The sequence below is a fragment of the Monodon monoceros genome, unplaced genomic scaffold, assembly GCF_005190385.1.
Source record: "Monodon monoceros isolate NGI ecotype Baffin Bay Population unplaced genomic scaffold, NGI_Narwhal_1 Super_Scaffold_12, whole genome shotgun sequence".
NCBI lineage: Eukaryota > Metazoa > Chordata > Mammalia > Artiodactyla > Monodontidae > Monodon > Monodon monoceros.
In genome coordinates this window covers 58,318,721-58,338,803 of record NW_021703768.1, presented here as the reverse complement: position 1 = coordinate 58,338,803, position 20,083 = coordinate 58,318,721, and the positions used below count along the sequence as shown (strand labels likewise).

At 39.7% G+C, this 20,083-nt stretch overlaps 1 protein-coding gene across 2 annotated transcripts in view; it reads right to left on the bottom strand.

Annotated features, from left to right (window-relative positions):
* Positions 1-20,083, bottom strand: part of ARHGEF28 (Rho guanine nucleotide exchange factor 28) — a 309,995-nt gene that overhangs the window by 71,547 nt on the left and 218,365 nt on the right. For both annotated transcript variants that reach the window (XM_029216894.1, XM_029216896.1), the window contains 6 exons: positions 13,812-13,867; positions 12,687-12,735; positions 10,655-10,799; positions 10,451-10,578; positions 9,078-9,218; positions 5,897-6,144 (listed from right to left, as the gene is read on the bottom strand). In XM_029216894.1, the coding sequence (XP_029072727.1) occupies positions 5,897-6,144; positions 9,078-9,218; positions 10,451-10,578; positions 10,655-10,799; positions 12,687-12,735; positions 13,812-13,867 (767 nt within the window). The remainder of the gene's footprint in view (positions 1-5,896; positions 6,145-9,077; positions 9,219-10,450; positions 10,579-10,654; positions 10,800-12,686; positions 12,736-13,811; positions 13,868-20,083) is intronic.

The following is a 20,083-nucleotide window of genomic DNA, read 5'->3' as shown; positions in this document are numbered from 1 at the left end:
AAGGATCAAACACCATGATCAACTGGGGATTATCCCAGGAATGCAAGGATTCTTCAATATATGCAAATCAATCAATGTGATACACCATATTAAGAACCTGAAGGATAAAAGTCATATGATAATCTCAATAGATGCAGAAAAAGCTTTTGACAAAATTCAATACCCATTTAGGATAAAAACCCTCCAGAAAGTAGGCATACAGGGAACTTATGTCAACATAATAAAGGCCATATATGACAAACCCACAGCCAACATCGTCCTCAATGGTGAAAAACTGAAACCACTTTCACTAAGATAAGGAACAAGACAAGGTTCCCCACTCTCACCACTATTATTCAACATAGTTTTGGAAGTTTTAGCCACAGCAAACAGAGAAGAAAAAGAAATAAAAGGAATCCAAATTGTAAAAGAAGAAGTAAAACTGTCACTGTTCGCAGATGACATGATACTATACATAGAGAATCCTAACGATGCTACCAGAAAATGACTAGAGCTAATCAATGAATTTGGTAATGTAGCAGGATACAAAATTAATGCACAGAAATCTCTTACATTCCTATACAGTAATGATGAAAAATCTGAAAGAGAAATTAAGGAAACATTCCCATTTATCACTGCAACAAAAAGAATAAAATACCTAGGAATAAACCTACCTAAGGAGACAAAAGACCTGTATGCAGAAAACTATAAGACACTGATGAAAGAAATTAAAGATGACACAAACAGATGGAGAGATATACCATGTTCTTGGATTGGAAGAATCAATACTGTGAAAATGACTATACTACCCAAAGCAATCTACAGATTCAATGCAATCCCTATCAAATTACCAATGGCATTTTTCACAGAACTAGAACAAAAAATATCACAATTTGTATGGAAACACAAAGGACCCCGAATAGCCAAAACAATCTTGAGAAAGAAAAACGGAGCTGGAGGAATCAGGCTCTCTGGCTTCAGACTATACTACAAAGCTACAGTAATCAAGACAGCATTGTACTGGCACCAAAACAGAAATACAGATCAATGGAACAGGAGAGAAAGCCCAGAAATAAACCCACGCACATATGGTCACCTTATCTTTGATAAAGGAGGCAAGAATATACAATGGAGAAAAGACAGTCTCTTCAATAAGTGGTGCTGGGAAAACGGAACAGCTACATGTAAAAGAATGAAATTAGAACACTCCCTAACACCATACACAAAAATAAGCTCAAAATGGATTAAAGACCTAAATGTAAGGCCAAGCACTACAAAACTCTTAGAGGAAAACATAGGCAGAACACTCTATGACATAAGTCACAGCAATATCCTTTGTGACCCACCTCCTAGAGAAATGGAAATAAAAATAAATATAAACAGGGCTTCCCTGGTGGCGCAGTGGTTGAGAGTTCGCCTGCTGATGCAGGGGACATGGGTTCGTGCCCCAGTCCAGGAAGATCCCACATGCCGCAGAGCGGCTAGGCCCATGAGCCATAGCCGCTGAGCCTGTGCGTCCAGAGCCTGTGCTCCGCAATGGGAGAGGCCACAACAGTGAGAGGCCTGCGTACTGCAAAAAATATAATAATAAAATAAAATAAAATAAACAAATGGGACCTAATGAAACTTAAAAGCTTTTGCACAGCAAAGGAAACCATAAACAAGACGAAAAGACAACCCTCAGAATGGAAGAAAGTATTTGCAAATGAAGCAACTGAAAAAGGATTAATCTCTCCAAAATATACAAGCAGCTCATGAAGCTCAATGTCAAAAAAACAAACAACCCAATCTAAAAATGGGCAAAGATCTAAACAGACATTTCTCCAAAGAAGGTATACAGATTGCCAACAAACACATAGGATGCTCAACATCACTAGTCATTAGCGAAATGTAAATCAAAACTACAATGAGGTATCACCTCACACGAGTCAGAATGGACATCATCAAAAAATCTACAAACAATAAATGCTGGAGAGGGTGTGGAGAAAAGGGAATCCTCTTGCACTGTTGGTGGGAATGTAAATTGATACAGCCACTATGGAGAACAGTATGGAGGTTCGCTAAAAAACTAAAAACAGAACTACCCTACAACCCAGCAATCCCACTACTGGGCATATATCCTGAGAAAACCATAATTTAAAAAGAATCATGTACCACAATGTTCATTGCAGCACTATTTATAATAGCCAGGATATGGAAGCAACCTAAGTGTCCACTGACAGATGAATGGATAAAGAAGATGTGACACATATATACAATGGAATATTACTCAGCCATAAAAAGAAACGAATTGAGTTATTTGGAGCGAGATGGACGGACCTAGATTCTTTCATACAAAGTGAAAATAAGTCCGAAAGAGAAAAACAAATACCGTATGCTGACACATATACATGGAATCTAAAAAAAAAAAAAAGTGGTTCTGAAGAACCTAGGGGCAGGACAGAAACAAAGATGCAGATGTAGAGAATGGACTTGAGGACACGGGAAGGGGGAAGGGTAAGCTGGGACGAAGTGAGAGAGTGGCACTGACATATACACACTACCAAATGTAAACTAGATAGTGGGAAGCAGCTGCATAGCACAGAGAGATCAGCTCGGTGCTTTGTGACCACCTAGAGGGGTGGTATAGGGAGAGTGGGAGGGAGAGAGACGCAAGAGGGAGGAGGTATGGTGATATATGTATATGTATAGCTGATTCAGTTTGTTATACAGCAGAAACTAACACACCATTGTAAAGCAACTATACTCCAATAAAGATGTTAAAAAATAAAATAAAATAAAATGAAAGATACCTCATTAACATAGCAAACGACACTTTTTATCACTCAGCACTTAGAAAATTCAAAAGAGTTTTAAGAGTTCTGTGCCTATGGAATAAAAAAAAATGGCTCTGATGAACCTAGGGGCAGGACAGGAATAAAGATGCAGACGTAAAGAATGGACTTGAGGACACGGGGAGGGGGAAACGTAAGCTGGGACGAAGTGAGAGAGCAGCATTGACATATATACATTACGAAATGTAAAATAGATAGTGGGAAGCAGCTGCATAGCACAGGGAGATCAGCTCTGGGCTTTGTGACCACCTAGAGGGGTGGCATAGGGAGGGTGGGAGGGAGACACAGGAGGGCAGGGATATGGGGATATATGTATATGTATAGCTGATTCACTTTGTTATACAGCAGAAACTAACACAACATTGTAAAGCAATTATACTCCAATAAAGATGTTAATAAATAAATAAACAAACTGTGGTACATTCATACTCTGGTATACAACTCAACAATAAAAAGGAATAAACTACTGACATACACAGCCATCTAGATGATGCAGAGAATTGTACTGAGTGAAAAAAAGCCAATCCAAAAGGGACATACTGTGTATATAATCTATCTAACATGTATGTAATTTATATAACTGGATTGAAATGACAAACTTATAGAAAGAACAGATTAGTGACTGCCAGCAGTTGGGGACAGGAGGGAAGTAGGTGTGGCTATAAAATGGCCAGATGAGGAATCCTCATTGTGATAGGAATGTTCTGGCGTTTTGCTGTATCCCTATCAGTATCCTGGTTGTGGTACTGTATTATAGCTCTGTAAGATATTACCATTGGGGAAAAAATAATTTTAAAATGCCACCCCCCGATCCAATCCTATCAAACAACACACTAGGGGTTGGGAGCACAGAATACCTCGTTCTTAACAAGCTTTAGGAGATTCCTATGTACCTGAAATTGGAAAACCACTGCTATATATCAAGTATGTTCCACATGTTCACAACTTCTCACCAACACTGCAAGTTCCCACTGACTAAATTACCATCATATTCCAGTCCAGCCTCCTGAGATCTATGGAGTCCCCGAGGTTGGAGTGTGGGATTTCCCCAGACTCTCACATACATCCTTCAACAGCTTGCTCTCCCCCTGCTCCTACAGAGTGCCACTCCCACAGCCATTGTCTGAGGACTTTGCTAATATATTCTTCAGGAGATAACTTTATTTACATAGTATTGGAAGGAAGCCCTTGCCATACCCACTAAGCATGTCCACCAACAGGAACACAAAAGCAGACTTAATCCTTCTCTCTGAACACCGAAGATTTTCCTTTTCATCCAAAAGACCACCGGGCTCACCCTGTGTAATAGCCAATTTCCCAAAACTTGTCCTCAAATTCCATAAAATTAAATAAAAAATATATCTGGTAAAGATGTGAAATTTTGGTTAACTACGAAAGTGACACAAGAACGAAAAAATGTTTTCAATGATTAGAATTAAAAGTCATGATTGTTTGTATCAAGGAAAGAGAGATTATGCAAATACTTCCAAGTGATAAAATAATCTCCCACTTCATTTTTGAATGCACTCACTCGGATTCAAGTTCACCAAGACACAATCAGACATTTTTATTCAAACTGTCTTCCCAAGTACTTTACGGTCTCTTAACCTGGCACTGTATGTGTTTCAGGTGAATTATGAAGACGGAACAGGTCTAGGACTTTAAAGATAATACGCAAAGCAAATAGTGCTTTGATTAGAAACGTATTACTAGTGTGGATTTTTACATTGTTAGACATGAGGAAGAAGATTTTGGGCAATTGTCAGGATTCTTTTTGTGTATTAAAAATATTCGTTATTTAAGCATATTTAAATGTTTAACGTATAGACCAACAGCTAAACTCAACCGGTGTGTGTGACAGGGTGAAACTGATACAAAATTAATATTTTGGAGGGGGCATTTTGGCGTCTACTTAGAGAACGCCAAACTAAAGTAATTAGCGATAGATCTCCATGCCTTTCCTCAAATGCTGTAAGTGACTGCAAAACATAGCATTGGAGTGAATTCCTGGTGTGTTTTTCCCAGGTGACCCCTTCATTCAATAAATACTTATAGTACCAAGCACTGTTCTAGGTGTTGAAATACAGTGGTAACCAAAGAGACGAGGCTCCCTGCCTCACTGGGACTTACAGACTAGTGATGTTAGAAAGCCTCCCCAGAATGTCACTGTGGTTATCACAAAGATATATTCTTAACTCAGATCCCAGCTATGCCACTTATGAGATGTGTGACCTTGAGAAAGTCATTACTTCTCCATGCCTCAGTTTTAGGGAAAATAAATATTTGCCTCACTGTGTTGTGATGGTTAACTGAGGTAATATAATGGAAGTACCTTGAAAGTCCCTGCCATGTTAAGGCTGCTGGATACATGTTATTTAACTTCTGTATTAGCATGTTTTAAATGCAGAGCCTCTTTCAGAGAGATCGGGGACCAATACAAATTGTCAAAAGTAAGGTGTTTTTGTTTTTTTTTTTTAACTAGGAGAGTGGCACAGCCCATTCTCACTGATGCTTCAAACATCCCAAGCACCTAAAAAGTGCCTCCTTTGAGTGAGATTTGCTTGTCTTATCCCCCAGGCATGAACGCCAGGGCTTTCATGATAATAGATCTGCCTCACTCTTCCTAAAATTAGGCAGCACTTATCTTGGAGATATCGGTGAGACTATCACGGGCCACTCAGGAAGGCATGTTACTAGAGAGCCCATCATATCAAGAAGTCTAAGTAGGGAATTCCTTGGTGGTCTAGTGATTAGGACTCCACACTTTCACTGCAGAGGGCAAGGGTTCAGGCCCTGCTTGGGGAACTAAGATCCTGCAAGCCACACAGCGCGGCAAAAAAAAAAAAAAAAAGTCTAAGTAAATTTTCTCCAGCCAAGTCCTGTGACACACAGAAGAGTCACTGGCTATTAAAAACTCTCAGACATCAGTCATACACACCAACATCAAATAAAAGACAACCAGCTAAACCCATCTGTCAATAATCATAATGAAATCAATTCCAGTTCTCTGCAGGCTTTGAATACTCTAGACAGTCTGCATACCTTTAGGCTTTGAGGTTTTAAGACCTTTAAACCTTTCTCACCTGTTGTACTAGAATATCTCCGATTCGGTTGATGACGAAATTCCTGTCGTTGCCAATACAGGATTCTTGCCTTCGCTCCTTCATACTATAGAAGAAATGCCTGTGGATTTCAAGTAACTCATCTAAACAGGGGAAGATTTTATCCACAGTGCTGTGGTCAAGCTGCAGCTCCTCCTTCATCCCTTTCCTGAAGATCTCGGACATGATGAACAGGGTCTGGATGTGATGCATTTCTGTCTGCATTAGCTCTGAAACAGGTGAGCAAAAACAAGCTTTAAAAAAACAAGTGTCCTCTGATGTTAACTAGACTTACTGTGGTGATCATTTTGCAATATAGACAATTATCATTAAGTTGTACACCTGGAACTAATATAATGTTGTATGTCAATTATACCTCAATTTTTAAAAAAGTATCCCTATTGACCTAAATTAGTAGCTAAACACTGTATGTTACACAAATAAAAAAAAAAAGAGGGAATGTTTAGGAATAATAATGTTCTTCTACTGTTGAAGTCAGCATTAATTAAACATTTAATGTAAGCTCAAAATATTAAACTATTCTCTTTTTTCCAGACATTATATGAGGATATGTATAAGTCAAGTCCAAGATGTAAGAATCCAATGTATCAAACTTTCATAATATAACCAGCTAACATCTTTAGGTATCTTCAGTTGGGCACCAGGTTTTATTTTCCCCTGAATGCTCTATAAAATGTAACTTAGTTCACCTCTTTTCCTTCTTTTTCCTTCTTTCATTTTTTTTGTGTGTGTTTTGTATTGAGTAGGAGCACAATTAATTTGGTGAATTATGTTGAATTAAATATAATAAAGTTCCTCAATGCATACAACAGTAGGTCCTTTCTGTTATTGGATCTGTCTCTGAAATTCCATTTTCTCCAGGAGAAAACCATGTGTCATGATCAAGGGACATCATCAAGAGAGTGAAAAGACAACCCATACAATGGGAGAAAATATTTGCAAATCATGTATTTGATAACGGACTTGAGGTCCAGAATATATAAAGAACTCTTATGACTCAACAACGACAAAAAACCCACTTCAAAATAGGCCAAAGATTTGAATAGATGTTTCTCTAAAGAGATATACCAATAGCCAATGTGCACATGAAAAGATGCACAACATCATTAGCCATCAGGGAAATACAAACCAAAACCACAATGAAACACCACTTTACACACACTACAATAACTGTAGGTTAAAGGATGAACAATAAAGAAGCCTTGGTAAGATGTGGAGAAATTGAAACCCTCATACATTACTGGTGTGAATGTAAAATGGTACAGCTGCTTTGGAAAACAGGCAGTTCTTCAAAAGGTTAAACATAAAGTACGATGTGACCCCCAAAGTGGGAACAACCCAAAATGACCATCAAGTCATGATTAGATGAACAAAGTGTGGTATATCTATACAATGAAATATTACTCAGCCACAAAAAGGAATAGAGTGCTGATTTCTATTACAGCATGGATGAACCTTGAAAACAATATGTTAAGTGAAAGAAGCCAGGCCCAAAACACTAAATATTGTAATGTTCATAGGGACATATTCATAGGGACAGAAAGTAGATTAGTGGTTGCCAGGTACTGGTGGGAGGGGACAAAGGGGAGTGGCTGCTAATGGGCATAGGGTTTCTTTCTGGAGTGATGAAAATGCTCTGGAATTAAACAGTGGTTGATGGTTGCACAACTTGATAAATATACTAAAACTTTACAAATATACTACAGTATAGATTATGCACTGTAAAGGGGTGAATTTTATATCTCAATGTTTTGTGACTATATCTCAATTTTAAAAATGCATCATGAGAGAAAACAATAATTCACAATTTGTAGGAGCATCAGAAGTACAAGTTCTAGGTTAATGAGTATTTCCAAACTCATGTTTTGAAAAAGAACACAAAACATCAGCCATGGAGGGTAAACAAATCTACACGTAGCTTTGTTTATTATTTTATCATAAACAAAACTCTAATTGGGAACTAACTTTAAATTATTATTATTATTGTATCCTACCATATTTTTAATACCTACTCCATACTAAGCATCTACCATATCCGTTAATCCATTTATCTATTATGACCCCAAAAATAGGAATGATGTTCCTTATCTTTAAAAGAGAGACGTGAAGAAGAGAGGTGAGGGATTTTCCCTAGAACACAAGACTTTCTGACCCTGAGGCCATACTGTGAACTACACGACATGATAATTCATCCCACATGGGTGAGATTATTTTTAATAATATATGAAATCAAGAAATAAATGAAGAAAAATTACAGTATAATATAAATTAAGTGAGACATACTAAAGGGGACAGCATCACTCTTTCCAAGGTAGCTCCCACCTGCACAGCCCTAGATGCCAGCACACTACACATCGGCTCCTCTGATCTACATAACCACCACTTCACACAGGAGAAAAGCGGCCGTCGTCGCCACCGGCCTTTGCGGCCCATGCTTTGCGCACACAGGATTAGCAAAAACTAAGAGTTAATCTCATATTTAAAGTAAGGTATCTTCTTGGAACCACTTTTTAGCATCTACTTCATACTTGAAAATTTTTTAAAGTTCTTTTTTTCCTAACTAGTCTATAATCTAACCTCCCTTAATTCAGACGGCCTTCACCCCAAATAGCATGCAATCGTAAAGCCTCCCACAGTTGAACTCCATACTCGGGACTGAGGCACACAATCACACACGGCCCTAAGCGAGGTGCCGCCAGTTCCTCTGCGTCTATGTGAGTCGCAGTCTCTGGCTGTGTGCAGGCAAACTACAGGGCCCTGCATGCAGCAGCCCTGACTGCCCTACCTTAAAATATGTGAACAGTCACTGTGATTCGTACAACAGAAGAGGTGAAAGAGTAGAGACCATGCCTAAGTAAACTAGAAAAGGGTAGAAGACATAAAATTTGCTTATACCAGGTACAGACAATGCCTCATTTAAGCCTCACAACATTTTAATCCAGAGTATCGTTATCCTCACTTTACAAAAGGAAAAACTGAGGTCCATGTGAGTTAAATATTTTATCTGAGACCAAGTAACTAGGAAATGGTAGAACCGGGACTTGAACCTCGCCTTGAATCCAGGTACGTATGGTTTCAAATGCCATGTACTTTCCTCTGCACCACACTGCCGGAGCTCAGAGAGAGTGTTTGAAATGCTTACCAAAAATGACATCCTGTCTTTTGATGACATCCTTCTCCTGCCTACTACAAAATGAGGGGTCCACCACCAGACTCCAAGATTCTGCTTCAAACCCCTGGGCGTCACTGCTGAGGTCACTCCACAGAGATGAATCCACGACATCTAATGTGCGTTGAAGAAAGAAAAGAAAAGACAGAAGTGGGTGAACACACATAACACAAACAGACCTTCACAGGTGCCCATGTTTATGGATTCATCACCCTAAAGAAACCTGCTATGAACACAGAAACAACTAAGCCAAAATACTGTGATATGCAATTGAAACATCTGAAACCAAACAAGCGAAATGGTTCAAATCAAGATCGCCCTCATGAAAGCAAAGCAGAATCAGGTATTAAAATAGTGATTGTGTATATGCCAAAAATATATATATATACTGAAGATTCTTTTGTTTGTTTTCTTTTTGACTTGCTCTATTTTAGTTTTATTTTTGGTAACCTGCAGAGTCCACGATGTCCTTACAGAATCTTAAACCCACTGATTTCTTTTGCCCTGGGTTGCTTTGCGCTGTTTACTCAAAACTGAATCTTGTACTTGTCCGTTTTATTTGCTCTTTACTTGGCTTGCTGTCCTTAATATAAACATGAAGCAGGGTATAAGGCCTCCAGTCACATGTGAGTACAGATTTTTCTGATAGAATTTGACAACACACATATACCCCTTTCAGGAAAACTAAATTCTATTTGTCCAAACGGCACTCCTTAGAGATATTCTAGCTCAGAGGAGTCAAGATGTGATGACAATGGATTTAAAATAAGCAGATTCCTGGGGAAGAGTCGACCCCCTTCTCTCATCACTACTCCCCCTTCATTTGGTTTTCCTTTGCCTATTAATAACGCTAGGATACAACAAGCAATTCCCCAGATTGTCCTTTCCAAAAACATGGTTTTTAAAAATGCTTTCATTCCCCTAGAAGTAGGAGGCAACATACGGGGATAAATATCTCAGCGATCCAGGCAAGTCCAGTCTTAAGTAACCGAAATATGTATTTTTAATGTATGATCCTATACCAATTCATCAATGGCTGTAAAACATTTTTAAAGAAGAACAAGCACATATTTCTTTCTCTTCATGACGTTTATGACATATTCTTTGGGGAATATGTCCCTTTAAAAAGATGCAGCATGTTTCCTTGCTCACTATCTGGGAGTCTCCTCTGTGGCTCAATTTGCATTCTTTTTAATCAGAAGAACCTGTAGCTAAGTGACACCATGAAACAGAATTCTTTTAAAAAGAATAAAAGAAAACGTTTCCATCTTACATCCTTCAGAAAACATTCCTTTCGGCAAATGCTCACAGAAACCCAAGTAAATGCAAAGGCGTCTTCTCCTCACCTTCCATTAAGAAGGAGTCCGTGGAGGGAGGTGAGCCCATGGGCTGGAACAGCTCATCAGACTGAGACCTGCTTTTCCAGGTGCTCCCGTCACTTTCGGACTCCAAGGATGCCCCTGACCTCCTGAAGCTGGAAGGACAGGGAGAAAAGTCAGCCCCGGCAGCAGCTCTGAGATGTCAAGGTGTAAGACCACACTGAGCCTTACCTTTCCAAGGTGATGCCTGGAACGCTTCTGGACAATGGATGGACTTGCCCTGCTGCTTCCTTCCTCCCCGTCGGCAACCCAACAGGCATGGAGGAGGAAGGGTGCAAGGAGAGCCCAGGCGGTGGGACGTCTCTAAATGAAGAATCTGGAAATCAGAATGGATGCTTCATGAGGTTTCCATGGCGGGCAGTAATCCCAACGAGTAAAGATGATCTCTTAAAAGCCAGAAAGCCGAACACTCCAATGGCCACTTCTAATGTGTCACAAGCCCAGACTTGAAACTAGTCTCCCTGCCACATCCCAACACCTGCTTCAAATGTCCCTTCCAGTTCACACCCTCCTGGTACCCAGGCTGCAGGCCTGCTTCAGCATATCCACTTGGAGACTGTGGGTGGCTGGAATTACACAAACAGACAAGAAAATGGAATGGGGAAACACTGGGACTGCTTGCCCATAAACCACTGCGTGTTCTCCCTAGAGCCAGCTTTAATTAGATACAAGGTGTTATTAGCACTATTACTAGAACGTACACTGTGTGTATAAACAAGCACACACACACACACACACACACAGAGCATGTAAACAGATTGGAACAATGCTGGGGCGTCTGTTCTTTATGGTATAAGAATGTCAGGCAGATGAAACCTTCAAGCCAAGCTGGGCTGTTCTCTCTCACATATGGAAAATGAAATGATGCCTCAGTACCTTTCTGGTCAGTTTGAAATGTTATGGGCATCCACGCATTTACATTTGATGTGTATTAAAAAGTGACTCTCCGAAAATATTTCAATCCTATGATATTATGTGCTTGGCACACACCTTTCTTAAGTAAAGGGGAAAAATACTTATATTGAACCCTAAGATATTACAAAGGATTCTACACATGTATGATTTAATGTTATTCCTAAGTTAAGAGGAGGAACAAATGGTATTCTATCAATTCTAAGATGCTTTTAAATTATTTTCATGCTTAACCTTATGAAATTGAGAAGTACGTTCCAACTGAGGTCGAAAGGACTTCTGGTGAAGAAGCAGGGGAGTAAACAATGTCACACTTGTTACTGCCTGCACTAGTTTACCCTTGCGTAACATCACACACAGTCACACGTCACCATTAATTTGCATATTTCATTGACCCCCGATTCAAGTGGCTTTTAAAACACTGGCCACACTATGGAAGCATTGAAGTGAAAAGTGACCACAAACTTAAAATGCCTGCCACAAGGCAAGCTATGTAGTATCTGAGGCAAAAGAAATTGCAAAATTGCTCACATCAAATCAAAGGATTTTCACTCAGGGGGACAGTGGTGTGACCCATCCTTGCGAGCAATGTAAAGACTGTCATGGACTGCCAATTATCTAAGAGAAATTGTTTACATTTCAACAATGTATTAATTCAAGGAAAAGAGAACCACTGAGTTTAAGCATATGCAAACAAAACTCAGGTAGGCCCTGAAATTTCAACTGCCATCCTAATGCAGCTCATGAGATCACAGCCTCAGGCAAGGCTACTAAAAAGTATCAGGTTGCTCTGATAAGGAGCAACAGAGACTGATAAGGATCTATAGATTCTCAACTTGAAGACTTTTTCCTAACTTTGTGATTCTTAAGAAGCATATGGTATGTATTGGTCAAGATAAATATGTGCCACTGCTAGGAAAACATAAAATTATGTACATTTAACGTAGTGTTTCTCTTTTCCCCCAAGAGGCTGTTATCAATAGCGCAGCACGTATTACACCAGTTCGCATCTTAAAATTGAGGCAACATCATAATACCTCCTCCATTCAGCCTTCCCTAATATAAAGATCATGTAGTACATGTAGCGCAAAGGCTAGTAGTCTGCCAGAGTTTATGACATTCTTGACTTCTTTGTATAACTAAAAATTATGCCAATTACACCCAGCATATGCTATGAAAGAAGCAATAATTGGGCAAATGAGAGAACAAAAGGATGGGGTATTTTACATTGGAAAAAATGTGTGTATGTATGAAACTGAAAAAAGTTCTTGCCGTTTTCCACATCACTTACTTCCAAGGATGGTCTGCGGTTTGTTCTTATTATATTTCACTTGGAATTTCTGTAAAGAACATTAGAAACGCCAAAAGTAAGATCAAAGCACCACTGGACTACAAGAATGTCCACAGTTACACAGAACAGGCTTCTCATCTGTGCCATTTTCTTTGTTATTTTCTTTCAAACAGAGGAATTCAAAGCAAAAGACATAAAACACAACAAAGAGAAAAATGTGATGACAGTGAGATGAGCAAGTTATAAGGAAGGTGTGCCTCATGAGCACGTCTCAGCAAGATCCCAGCTTTAGTAAAAGCCCGATGGAACCGAAAATCTCCAGTTCCTGTGTGCAAACCCAGGCTCAAAAAGGAGTTCTTATCAGCACTGCCTTTCTCCTATTTGTTCTTTCTGTTCCTGGCTATTCCTCCCGCCTACAGGACACAATGACCTTGAACACTGGAATGTCATCCTCAACTCTGTGGCCTGACACAATGTGTGTTTCAAGTAACACAGAGTTGGGGACTCCATGCTTCCCTCTGAAGGATCATCACGCTCACTCATGTGCATTTCTGGCATGGCTTTAGAGTGGGAGACAAAGGACCGCAATGATAAATACCTCCATCTACTCAAGCCCACCCCCAAACACAGAGAACATTCCTCTAGTCCAGTGGGCCTTACACTGTGGTCCCAGGATCAGCAGCATCACCTGGGAACATGTTTGAAATGCAAATTCTCAGAATCCACCCAGACCTACTGGATGAGGAATTCTGGGAGCGGGGCCCAGATATCTGTGTTTTAACAGGCCCTCCAGGCGAATCTGATGTGTGCTGATGGTTGAGAATTACTGCTCTAGACTCCATTTACATATGCTCAGGGTTTGCACTGGTAAACCAAGCAGGTCCTGACAGAAAGCCTAACCGACCCACATCATGTAGCGCAAATGGAGCGTTCCCTCTACTTCTACAAGTGCATAGTTAACTGAATAGGTATACACTTTGAGCATGTGTTATTTTATCACCACAATGACCACTTTAAAAATAAATCTAGACAGTAATAACTAGTAAATCTGAAAACCTAAACAGATAACGTGAAGCAACAAGCTGCATACAAGCATGTGATATTCACACACGACTGAGAGATTACCTTGGTACACGGAGAGGCGGCATCTTTACAGCCCTTATGTACATTTGCATTACAGTCTGGAACAAAAGGAAAAGATAGAAACGTGTCCATCTTATTTAAGTTAATCTGCAAAGTGAAATGCATATGACTACATCATGCTTTTAAGGGTCATTGTAAAAATAACACATAAACATTAAAAATATTTAGAAAACTTAAAAGGGAAAGAAAAAATATTTAAATCACATGTAGCCCCACCACCAGAGCAGAACGTCTAGTAACGCTTTTTGCATTAAATTCTATTTTGCCTGCCTGATAATAACATGGCTACATCTGCTTTCTTTCCCTTAGTTTGTCTAAATACAAGTGTATCCTTATCGTTTTGCATTCCTCTACTTTCGATCTTTCTGAAAATTAAACCTTTAGATATTTCTTGTCAGCAATATAACGCTGTATTTTCTATAATCCATTCTGACAATCTGTTTTTTGTTTGTTTGTTTTTTGGCCGAGTGGCTTGTGGGATCTTAGTTGCCTGACCAGGGATCGAACCCGGTCCCTGCAGTGAGAGCACGGAGTCCTAACCACTGGACCGCCAGGGAGTTCCCTCTTTGTCCTTTTTAAATTAATATTTTTAGTTATTTGTATTTTATATACTCTTTTACAATTTATATGGTAATCAGTGCTCTCTTTGGATTAGTTTGTCCATTTACTTTGTGCTTTATATTGCTTTCTTTTCTATTTTTATTCCTCTCTGGCTTTTTTTGGATCAATTAAATAGTTTTTCTAATTACTTTCTTAATTTTTACAAGTATGGGACATATTTTTAGCTTAACAATTTTTACCCTAGATATTTTGACATTCATATTTAACTTAGTAAAATCTGAAATGAATAGCTTTACGGTCCTTCAAACCACACAAGGATATCTGAATATATGAACCTCACTTCCTCTCCCTCTTATGTGTTCATCTTGCTGGTTTAAGCCCAGCGGACAGTATTATTGTTTTACACTGTCAATGTTCTTCATTCTTTCCTGCTTCTCCCATCTTTTTTCTGGATTGCTTTTAGTACATTCTTTAGAATTTCCTGAAGTTCTGTTGGGGGCACACCCTCTGTAGCCCTTCCTCGCTGTCCTTGGGGGACTGGTTCTAGGAGCCCCTGGGGATGCTCAAGTCCCTTATATAAAATGGTGCAGTACAATGAATACAGTCGACTCCCGTATGGACAGACTTAACTGCCGGTCGCACTGTTAATATTTTAGATTCCTTGGAGAGATTCCTCCCCTTCTGCACAGGGTCTTATCGATTATGAAACCTGAAATCATGCATGACATACACTTCTGTGTCTGCCTGAGAACTCAGGTACTACTATATGCCCTATACTAGTAAGGGACTCCTGACATATGGCAACTGCCTGCTCGCGCCCCAGGGAAAACGCCTATGAAGACGGAAAGAAAGAAAATGCACAACAATGCTAGAGAAAATGTACTGTCAGGCTCCGAGAGAATTCCTACTAACTAGAGGAAACCAAATTAAAAGAGAAAAGTTAGCAGCTTGCCTACATTTTACTTCACAAAACAACGTGGCCGCATCTCACTGAAAGAAGTAAGGGAACACTTTGCCTGCCCCCTCGTGTCCGCAGGCTCAGAGAGCTCCCTGCACGGGGACTACTTCCTGCCAGGCTGCTGTCTTCTTGCCCCCTCTGCTCTCCCACCTTCACATCACCTACCACCACACCCTCATCCTGCCCACCCCACCCCGAGACGCTGAGTGCACATGGAGGAGCCAGAGGCTTATCAGAAACTTCAGGAGAAAAATCCTTCCACAAGGGTAGCAGGGCTCACTGAGGCCCGTCAAACAGTGACTGCGGCCCCTTGAGAATGGAGCAAGATGCTGAGCCCGCAACCTTCCTCCCGCTGTAGGTCTTCGGTGGCACCCAGCCAACACCTCAATGGCCAGTGAGCAGAAGACAGGCTGGTCCACGTACTGGTCCTGCAGGCAAACATCAAAATGGCATGGCTCTCTCCTCACCCCAGAACAAGAGAATGAAAGGATAAGGAAAAAAGTAGAAGCTAGGAGGTACCACAGAACAAAGTTATACTGAAAACTCACAGGAAGAGGGAGCCACTGAATATTATGAAATCCAGAAATGGAGAAGAAAAATTTGGATATTTGAAATGTGTCCTCCCTAAGAGACACAAAACAGACATAAAATAGGACAAAAAGGCCGTGAAGGGAGTATAGGATGTGACCATAGGCCAACAGGATGACAGGGAAACGGAGCTTTGTGAGACGACAAAGTACTACAAGGAAGAAAAAAGAGCAAGAGAGCGGAATTTAAACCAAATTGAGAAGATTCGATGTGACAAAGTATCAAAGCAGTGCTATGAAATTAAACTTGAAAGAGTCCCTCCAGAATGTGGAGAAAAAGAAGTGTATAATTATCAAACAAGGCGTCATACAAATATGACAGATAACAGATCACACTTCTCTAAGGAAGAAATCAGAAAAATGAGGTCAGAAGTAACAACTGACAGCCGCAACTGACAAAAACTTTTAGAAAGCTTAAAAAGAACCAAAAAAGGCAAATCAAAAGGTCTTACTGTTTTCTAGGAAAAAATCATTAAATTATACCTATTCTATAGACACAGTCTGACAATATCCCTATGATCAAAAAATTAAAAGTCCTCAAGCATCTAGGCAGAAAAAGCAGGTTACCAGCAAGGGAATGAGGACAGGCCGGCCCCAGAATTTTCTACTGTACTATAATATTAAATGCCCAGATATAAGGGACCACTGTTGGCAGAGTCTTGAGGGGAAAAGGTTTGACTGAAGAATTTATTTAGCCAGATAAAACTGGTTTTATTGTGTGAAAGAAGCGAAGATATACCCTTAGATACACAAGATTTCAGAAAACAGATTACTCCAATAACCTTCTTGGAAAAAAAATTACCTGAAATCCTATTGCCTATTAAAAGCAGAATCAAAATTAAGAGTTCAGAATGGATCAGCTTCATTGAAGGAAAAAAAAAAAAGAGCAAAAGTGAGCACTGAAACCAAAGAATCACATCTAAGAAATTATTGTTAAGTAGAGACACAGAACTGAATACAAATATCAAATTATTGTTGAAACAGAAAATTATTCCTGGAAGATTAAACACACATTATAAAAGTAATAATAATGAATTCAGCATACTCACAGAGGCTAGGGGGAAAAAAGGGTAACTATAAGGGAAAAAAGAGTATTCAATTATAAGCCTCACACAGCCTTAAAGTTATTATTAGTTAAGTCTTAAAAGAGCATATCTTGCCCAATCCCTGAAGAAGATAAAAGACAACAACACATGGTCTAAACAGCTGAACCAGACATCAAGGAAAACAGCAAAGAACTATAAAAGATAGTTGACAGTTGTAAAATTAAATGTAAATAAGGAAAAAACCCTTATAAAACAAGGTCTCTCAGTTACATTACAGATTACCTATAGCTAGATTAAAGACACACACCTCAAATTAAAAACACAGAAATAGGTAAGAGAAATACAAACAAAAGGAAAGCAAGAAGAATATTAATTTTAAACAAAGTAAAATTCTTATAAACGGCATTTAACCGCATTAGGGTAGTTTTAAGTTTATGAAAGTTAAATATGCAGTGAGGTTGTGATTAAACTTCTGTGCATCAAATAATGTAACATCAAAATATAGGTAGTGAAATCTATTTATAAACAAGGAGAATTTTATAGAAATACAATATTTGCGGAAAACTAGCAACTCAGGCTTTAATAAAGAAGAATACAGACACCAAGATTTTGAACATTTATATTATTTGTTTTATATCATATTGTATTTTTAAGATTAGAAATATTAATATTCACAATTTAAAAATACACCATGAAGTAGGATTATTTACCAATAACGGCAGTCTGAACGTTGTATTCTCCTACCCAATGTAAAAAACTTAATAACCAAAGTTTAAATGCCCAATACTCCCTTCCCCCCAAAACTGTAAATCTTAAAACTTCTAAAAGACTGTGGTTAAAGAGGAAATTAAACATATACTCAAACTGATTCTAGAATTTAATCTAAGGCAAGGATCAAAGATGTGGGCAGTGATATGTGGAAAAGAATGCTCCTTGCAACATCATTTACGTTGTGAAAAAATTGGAAAAAACTTAAATGCACAACAAGTAAGGAACAATTAAGCACATTTGATATCATCAAATGAGACATTAGCATACAAAGCTGACTTTTTTAGTGATTAGGAGGGATTCCATAAAAATATGAATAGCAATTTTCTCTAGGTGGTAAAAGTCTGGATAATTTTGTTTCTCCTTAAACCTTGTATCTTCTATGAATTCTGCTGCCTTTTTTAAAAAAATTAATGACCATTTTAAAAGCTAAATATAATCTATGTACTTTCAGCAATCTCCATCTTCCACTAAAACTTTCATGACAACCCACTTGACCAACTCAGTATGAACCAACATATTCTGTACTGCATGAATTTGCCTTTCAGTGATCCCTAAGCTTTCAGTAATCATTAACTACATATGAGTGTCTAAGGGCCCAGCTTTGCGATAGCTGCTGTAGGGGATACAAAAGAACCATTATGTGACTACAGACCTCCAAGAACATAAAGTCTATGCTAGTAGTTAAAATCAGAAGAGGCTGTACATGCCCCAGTATTAAACTGGATAGGATAAATAGATCCTAAGTGTGATGTGCAGGAACTCAGGCCACAGTGGTCAAGGAAGACCTCCCAAGAAGAGGCAAGAAATCTGGATGAAGTAGAGGAGCAGGGAAAACTGAGAGAGAGGAGATTATCGTAAGTGAAGGAACAGAGGCAGGAAAACATACACACTGGGAGAAAAGACAACAGGCCTGGCAAGGCCTCTGGTTGTAAACCAAGGCTGAACAGGGAAGTAACCGTAGGACTAGCCAGCAGGATGCAGGTAGAACCGAATGCACATCTGAAAAGCCTGGGCTTAGTCCAGTAAACAAAAAAGAGAGAAGTCCTCAAGCATATGTGTGCGGATGGAAGCAGTGCTTCATTAAGATTAAGGTGGTGAAAGTATCCAGAATAAATTGTAAGTGAAAATACCTAGAGAGAGGGGAAACTAGAACAGTTTGCTGTCAGCAGTCCAGAGGTGGTGATGAGAAGCCACCAGAGCAGGAACAGTGAGAAGAAATGAAAGAAGGACCACGTGGACTGGGGTGCCAGGAGGAAGAGGAACTAAGAGTCAACATGCCCAGCGTTCGAGCTGGTACCATCAACACAGCAAGAACAGCCTTCTGCATGTGGACTGTAAGGTCGGTTTTCGACACGTTGGTCTGGGAGACAAGAAGATCTTTGGGTGATGATGCCCACAGACAGGGTGTGACCGGGACGGTCTTGGTTTACACTGTAGCTCTGCCTTAATGCTCAAATATAGCCACAAGTTACATGGGGGCTCAGCCTCTCTTGGCAACCAGAAATATGGAATTAGAAAGTGAGCGATAAAGACGTGAATCTGGGAAGAACAGGCTTAAGTACAGTATTTTAGAACAAAAGACTGGATGACTATACTTAGAAACAATACCGAGAAAAGAACAGATGCCCAAGAACTGAGTGTGGAAGGTACTCAAAGTTAGGAGAAAGGAGACAATACAGGTGGTAAACAGAAGAGTAGTGTGCCATGGAAAAGAGGACATCTACCTACACAAAGGGACAATAAACATGGAAACAGGAGAGAGATCAGTGAGTCTGAGAACAGTAACGAGGAAAGATGCTAAGGTCAAGGGCAAGACATCTGTTAAGTAGTGGGAACAGAGGCCAAAATCAGATGGTTAAGGAAGAAGTGGCAGGAATAGACGTCAGAGCAGTGAGTGGAGGTTGCCCAACTTGAGGAGTTTGTCTTAAAATGAGGGGAGGGAAAGGTCATGGATGTGGCTGGGGGGTACAGCTGAAGAGATCCAGCCCTATGAACAAGAAAAGAGCCACAACCGATGAAACATATGCCATCAAACCCATAAACTGACTGCTGACATGGGGGCAAGCCATTAACAACCCATGAACAGGGACTTCCCTGGTGGTCCAGTGGCTGGGACTCCACGCTCCCAGGGCAGGGGTCCCAGGTTCCATCCCTGGTCGGGGAGCTGGATCCCACAAGCCACAACTGAGAGTTCGCATGCCACAACTGGAGATCTCACATGCCGCAACTAAAAAGATCCCGTATGCCGCAACTAAAACATCCTGTGTGCCGTGGCTGAGACCCAACACAGCCAAATAAATAAATAAAATGAATGTTTAAAAAAAAAATCCA